Source organism: Ostrinia nubilalis, chromosome 16 (genome assembly GCF_963855985.1).
Source record: "Ostrinia nubilalis chromosome 16, ilOstNubi1.1, whole genome shotgun sequence".
Lineage (NCBI taxonomy): Eukaryota > Metazoa > Arthropoda > Insecta > Lepidoptera > Crambidae > Ostrinia > Ostrinia nubilalis.
In genome coordinates, this window is record NC_087103.1 from 1707593 (window position 1) to 1715181 (window position 7589).

At 38.0% G+C, this 7589-nt stretch overlaps 1 protein-coding gene across 1 annotated transcript; it reads left to right on the top strand.

The window, feature by feature from the left end:
* The first annotated feature begins 1019 nt into the window (after nt 1–1019).
* On the top strand, nt 1020–4594 carry LOC135079207 (BTB/POZ domain-containing protein 1-like). Its single transcript, XM_063973795.1, has 4 exons — nt 1020–2008; nt 2097–2550; nt 2653–2799; nt 4126–4594. Exons 1-4 carry the CDS (start codon nt 1248–1250, stop codon nt 4282–4284), a joined length of 1521 nt encoding a protein of 506 aa, XP_063829865.1. The 5' UTR covers nt 1020–1247; the 3' UTR covers nt 4285–4594.
* Nucleotides 4595–7589: the final 2995 nt, after the last annotated feature.

Sequence of the window (7589 nt, forward strand, 5' to 3'; positions counted from 1 at the left end):
GAGCGCTAACCTTACGGTGAGAGCAACCTTTTCAAGCCGCACGGCTGTTTTTGGCTCTCTGAGAGTTTGAAGCTTCGTATTACTCTCATTTTTGGCGCCACAATGCTGGTACTTGGTTTTTTAGATAGCTTAAATAATAGAGTTTTTGCAGTAATGAAGAATTTTTATAAATAATATTTCATTTGCTTATTATTTGAGCTAGAAAAAAAACTTACGAACTTACGTACTATCACGAACTAGTAGCCGTTTACCTTAATTGCTCTCGGTTTGTTATTTTGTAATTAATAATTGTCATTGAACTTATAAAATTCCATGAAATAGATTTACATGAGGTGGTCTATTAGAATATCCACTATATTTAACGATATTTTATTTAGGGGTTCTGGGATACTTGCTCTAGACCTAAAAGGGCTTAGGAAGGTTTAGAAGACTCACCTTCTACGAAGACTTTTCGTACACTTTCTTTGCTCATGACTCAGGCACAGTTCTGGCGCGTCTTTTTGCGCATCTCTCATCGGGCCACCGCTTTAGGTGCACTTTATCTTCAGAGTTGCGGTGAGTGAAACTGTGAAATAAGATGGGATTTTACCCTATAAACTGCTTGTAATTCGAGGCAATAGACTGGTAAAGTGCTTATAAATGCTTTTGAAAAAACTCAATTGAAACAAAAATTGATCATTTCACTTTAAAATAAAAGGAAATTACCAGGGCAGGGTTCGTTAACAATATTAGCTGTTAACTTTATTAGTTTTCAAAATTGCCAAAGCCTATTGGCGCAGAATTTACACAGAACAAAAATCACAAAAACAAAACTGGAACTTTAGCCGCTTGTTGAGACAGGCGTAATTTTATGGGAATGGACTTATATCTTTACCTAGCTAGCTCAAACCAAAACTTCCCGCTCTTAGACCTTGATCTACCGGTAAACTAAGTTACCGGTAATATTATTAAAATACCGTTATTTCTATATTTGGCAACACTGAAGAACGCCGCAGTCAGCTGTCAAATGTCAACGTCGTTGTCACCCAAGCGTCAAAATTTTATCCAAACTTCATCTCGTGATAAACACAATTCGAAGCTGTTTTCATCATAAAATCAAGTCCTTTTCATTGTAATTCACTGCTTTTGTTCATTTAACTATTATTACAAACATCTACATCTATTTTTACCCACCAAACTAAGATATTGAGTGTCATCGTAGTGTGCTATGTTCAGAAGCTAAACAGTTATTAGTGCGTGTTATTATTATGGCATCCGGCTCGAAGAATGATATTGTGAATAGACTGTTGAACGTGAGGATGGAAGATGCGGAAGCCGCCGAGGAGAACCCGCCTCAGAACATGCTGCCGTCGAATCAGCTCGCGAGACAAATCGAGCAGATGCGCGGCGACGACAACGGCCAGCCGAGCGAGCCAGCGCCGTCCTCGTCCGCCATAGAGAACATGCCCACCAACAACTCGAGCGGCCGCCTCCACAACTGGCAAGCGACTAAAACCACCGTAAAAGAACGCTTATCCTTCTTATTTAATAACGAAATCCTGAGCGACGTCCACTTCATTGTTGGAAAAGACTCAAACCAGCAGGTCATCCCGGCGCACAAATTCGTGCTGTCGGTAGGCAGCGCCGTCTTTGACGCCATGTTCAATGGAGTCCTGGCAACCAAATCTCATGAAGTAGAGTTACCTGATGTTGAGCCAGCTGCTTTCTTACTTTTGTTAAAGTTCCTATATTCTGATGAGGTTAGGATCGGTCCTGAGAGTGTAATGACCACTTTGTATACTGCCAAGAAGTATGCAGTTGCAGCCCTAGAGGAGCACTGTGTAGACTTCCTGAAAAGCAACTTAGGCACAGATAATGCTTTCTTGCTCTTGACACAGGCTCGGTTATTTGATGAGCCCCAGCTAGCTGCTCTGTGCCTAGAAATGATTGACAAGAACACAACAGACGCACTCAACGCTGAGGGCTTCACTGATATTGATCAAGACACCTTAAACGCTGTGCTGGAGAGGTACATGTTGTAATAAAGTTTTTATTTACTTGTGGATTATGTTTAACGTTTTATTATTTTATTAACTCTAAATTATTTAATTTTACAGGGATACATTAAGAATCAGAGAGGCTAAAATATTCGCAGCAGTATTACGCTGGTCTGAAGCAGAATGCACCAGACGTCACTTGCCCGTGACCCCTATAAACCAACGGACTGTTCTTGGTCGTGCTTTCAACGCAATCAGATTTCCCCTGATGTCTGTTGAAGAATTTGCCATGGGGCCTGCACAAAGTGGCCTGCTAGATGACAGGGAAATAGTTCAATTGTTTCTTTATTTCACTGTGAACCCTAAACCAAATGTTGGGTTCCTGGACACACCGAGATGCTGCATGACTGGCAAAGAACTGACGGTGAACAGGTTTCCGCAAACTGAGTCTAGGTGGGGTTACAGTGGCACTAGTGATAGGATCAGATTCACGGTAGACCAAAGGATTTTTGTGGTAGGGTTTGGGCTGTATGGATCATATTTTGGACCGTCAGAATATGAAGTTCATCTACAGGTTTGTTTATTGCATTTTACAGACTTCATGTTGCTCAGGAAAAAAAACGTGGTATTTTTTGGTGTGCATGCTGCACATTATAAAGTTCTTTTGTCATTACAGATCATCCACTTGGCCACAAAGAAAGTGTGTGGGTCCAATACGACAACATTTTGCTGTGATGGCACTGATGACACCTTCAGGGCCATGTTTAAAGAGCCTGTCGAAATATTACCCAACACTTCCTACATAGCCAGTGCTAAACTCAAGGTATGTTCACAAAATATTTGTATTAAAACTTAATTCCGTAACAATTAATATCTCAATGGATTTATCTTAGGTTCATTATCTATTAATTAAGTAAGAACTTAATTGAAAGTAATTGTTTTAATGCTGTTAATAAAACTTGTTAAGACGGACTACATTGATCATCTTGCAACACTTGCAATAACTGTAATTACAAAACTAAAATTAAGTAAGTAATTGCATTGATATTGCAATAGTGATTAGTATCAAATTGGCCTTAATATTTATAAAATTGTAAAACAAAGCACTGTTAAAGTAGAACAATAATAATTACAGTGGTAAAATAATATTTATTTGGAGTTTATGAATCGGAGAGTTTGTTACATCATTTTGTGAGATGTTTCAGATTATATAAATACTCACAGTGCATCTTTTACAGGTTAAATTATTGTAATTATGTAAATATTGTTTCTTTTTCTTAATTTTGCGATTGTCCATTATGATACTGTACCCAATCTGTGTAGCAGCAGTAGAGTAGATTTACTGATTTTCTTTTCTGCAAACTAACATTTAATTAACTTCTTATTATTTTCATCCTTCAGTCACCTATATTTTCTTACTTTGCATGGAATTAGATTTTAGATTTCACAAACATTTAAAAAGCAGAGCATTAAGTAAAAAATATTATAAAGATCGCCCTGGGTCCATCCATGGCCATCTTTACCCATCTCATGCCGTTTTTTTTCTCTACCAGCGCTTCGAGACAAAGAATTGGCGGGAGAAATATGCCGAAACTGACAAGACGGTCCTCCATTTAAAAATTGAATTGTTAGTTGATAGGCTGAAAAAGAAGTAGGTATCATCATTTAGGAGCATGAAGTACCCGCGCATCTTATCTCCGCTTGTCTGTCTTGGCTTTAGGTCTTACTGAATGCTACAACCATGTCTAAATAGCATGACGACTGACTTGAAATGCTGATTCGCGTACATAATCTAAGGCGGGTTTTAGAATCGCGCTGACCGCTCACTGATCGTCGGCGCTGACAGATCAATATGTATGTAATTGAAGGGAACGTTCCTGAGTGACGCTGATCGTTCGGCGCCGACGCTTCATACATTTCGGCTGTCAGCTCTGACGGTCAGCGTGCGTCAGCGTGGCTCTAAAACCAGTCTTAAGTAATTTGAAAGGCATCAATATCATATTTAAAATTTGTCAAACAAAAATACGAAAAAAATGTGCAAGTAGTTAAAAAAAATTAAGGTTTTGGTTTCTTGTATCGATATTATCGCCTATGGCTCAATTTGGCAGTAAAGAGCACTAATTTGATTGTCTCTTGTTTTATTTTTCAGGGGACGGACTCGTACTACGGCACCAAAGGTCTCCGCCGTGTGCCTGTAGACTGCAACAACGGCGAAAAGGTCGTGTTTCAGTTCTCATACGCGGCTGGAAACAACAACGGCACCTCCGTCGAGGACGGCCAGATACCCGCCATCATATTCTACATTTGAGAAGCGCCTGTCTGCTGGCAACACCACAGGCATACTTTAAACAAACACAAACTTAAAATAAAACGGACTTAAGGTGTGGCTTACAAGTTTCGGCTTTCGGATCCGCGGGAAAATTGACTTTGGTGTGAGTGAGAATTTCTTGTAAATACGTTCGTGTATCTAACATTAATCGGTTTATACAACTATGCTTATCGATAAAATAGATAAATAGTTGGCGAGAGTCAGAAATTGTTGTAAATACATTCGTGGATATAATTATTAATCGATTTGTAAACTATGCTTATGGATCAATAGAAAATAGTTTTTTACACGATACTGCGTTTATAAAATTATTGAATCTAGTGTTGTGTATTTTTAAATGTGTCAGTAGGAAGTAGTATCAGGCCTGTTCATCTCCGCGAGTTTACATCGAAAACAAAACACGCACGATTGCCCCCTACAAGAGTACTATTCGACAAGGCCTCACATACGAGCGAACATTGACTCACGCACGCGTATTCTTGTGTATGATGGAAAAAAATAAAGAAAATGGTGTACTAAATACTGTGCAGTATTTAACTGCCTAAATAATAATAAAAACACAGAATGTACTTTTTTAAGTTGCCTCAAGACACTGAGAGGTAAATAAGTAGTTAATATTATTCATGATAATTCATGCTAAATCATGTATTTCCTCCGCCATTTTCTGCAGATTGGCACCTCACGTCACATCATTTTACCGAAGTCAGCCCTATAGCTTCGGCGCAGTACCGATCACTGACGTTTGTCAACAAAACTTCTGACAAACTTGCTTGACTCTTGAGACAAGCTAAATTACACCATATTGTTAATGACATTGAGCATACATTTTTTTAAACACCTTCGCGAAGTAAAACTTCTGTACGTAGTACTTATTATTATTCTGTGGTAGTATGTTAATTTAAAATTGAACTTAAGGCGAGGGAGGCTGAATTAAATAAATTTAATGTGACGTCACAAAGTAAGGATCACATTCTGCCCTCGCGCCCTGTGATTACTGTCCACGAAAAAGTGATTTTATCTGAATAATACGGTTTGCACTTAAAATAATGATAAAAATGAGTGATGCTAAAACTAACCATAAATACCTGCTGATAAAGGTATAAAATATAGAATTTAGTAAAGTAATAAAGCCCGGTCTGTGAGCACGTAGAATTTTGTCCAATGACCCCAAGCTACCCATCCTTATCGCTCGCGCGTAATTATATTGCTGTCGCGACTGTGCGACGGGCGCCCGCAGTGAGTGTGCGAGCGCAACATAATTACGCGCGAGCGATAAGGATGGGTAGCTTGGGGTCATTGGACAAAATTCTACGTCCTCACAGACCAGACTATAGTAGCATAATTGTGTATCTTGTATTATTAATAATAACCACGCGTATTGTATCTTTCTAGTTCTTTAATTAGGATCCATTAACTGGAACTTGTATTAGCCATAATTACTCAACTTTGGTTAAATAAATTGCTTTTGGTGTTTGAATAATAAACTGTAAAAATGCTTCCGCGACGTGTTTGTTGACACTGGAACATGGCACAAGAATGTCACAATATCACAATGGGTATATTATGTACCTTTAGGTTCCATGCACACCACGTTTTTCGCAATATTATCGCGCACACAGCGCTTTCCATATTCACGAAACGCGGGTCGACGGTGTTTTTGAGAAAAATGCGGCGTGCGTGGTTTTAAAAAACAGGAAAACCGCAGAAATATAAATGAAGTATGCATTGAAGTTCATCAACATGAGGCTAATTTCTGTAAAAATAATAATAGCTTTGGCCCATCGCCAACAATAATCAAAAAATATTTTTCATTACTTTTGAACCTCAAAGTATGATGCGACGATTCAGTCATTGTTAAATATTTGAAAGATTACTATTCTGCGGGTGTAGGAACTGAACATGTTTTTAGATTATCATCATTTCTTTAAATTAAAAAGATCACTAAAATAACACGTCATCTCATGACTTTTAACTGTATTAGGAAATAGATCTGAACAAGTAAATAATGTGTTTGTATTTGTAAACTAAACGCAATGTTCCTGTAGCCGTGATTTAAGTATTATACATATCAATATACAAGCTAATTTCAAAGGTAGGAAGGGCGCCATTACATTATAGCGAACACAGTAACAGCCTTAAGACCCGTATTACAAAATGGCACTTAAAAATCGACCCAAACCAAGCTTCGAAAAATTAAACTTCCCGCGAAACTGCCAGTAAAACCAGACAATAGGGCAACTTACGAACCAAACTCAACCATAGACTGTTTATAATACGGGCCTATGGGACTGTTACTGTCAGTATTGCTAGCTTAAGCCCAGCTCCACCTACAAAATGGCCATAGACAATCACATACAGCTGTAAAAGTGTTGCCTGTTTTCCCATAATAGTTAAGGACTTTGTCTGTGGAACCTTTTTAATAAAAAAATAAAACAAAAATACCACGGCTAATACCATGAAAAAAAAAGGTTCACAGAACAATAATGTGATGACTTTTTTACATGAATTAGAATTTTGAAATAAATATAGAAATTCACATACCCCTAGGCCACACTCCTCGGGATAACCCGAAGATTCGCGCTATCGAGATGTGTGTAGCCAAGTATTAGCGTATACTGCTGTCGCCCGAATGTTATCCGCGATGTGTGTGGCCCAGGCATTATCACTATCAGTCCAGTAACTCCTGTGTGTCATTTACATTCACTGAAAAATTGTTTTGTATTACAATATAATTAGTTTTCCCATAATAGTTAAGGACTTTGTCCGTGGAACCTTTAAAAAAAAAAAAAAACTTACCACGACTAATACCATGAAAAAAAAAGGTTCACAGAACAATAATGTGATGACTTTTTTACATGAATTAGAATTTTGAAATAAACATAGAAATTCACATACCCCTAGGCCACACTCCTCGGGATAACCCGAAGATTCGCGCTATCGAGATGTGTGTAGCCAAGTATTAGCGTATACTGCTGTCGCCCGAATGTTATCCGCGATGTGTGTGGCCCAGGCATTATCACTATCAGTCCAGTAACTCCTGTGTGTCATTTACATTCACTGAAAAATTGTTTTGTTTTGTCAATTTGTTTCAATATTCAAAGTTTAATTTAATTTTAATGTTATGTATTTCAAACACCTCCGAATGGCTACATAGTTTCTCGAATAACGATATGAATAAAATTAACGAATAGATTTTTACGCTTGTATCCCCGCTGACATTTATTTCGATACGCAACAATTTTCTTAATATGCATAAAACCGACCATGACGTATATTCGGTTGAA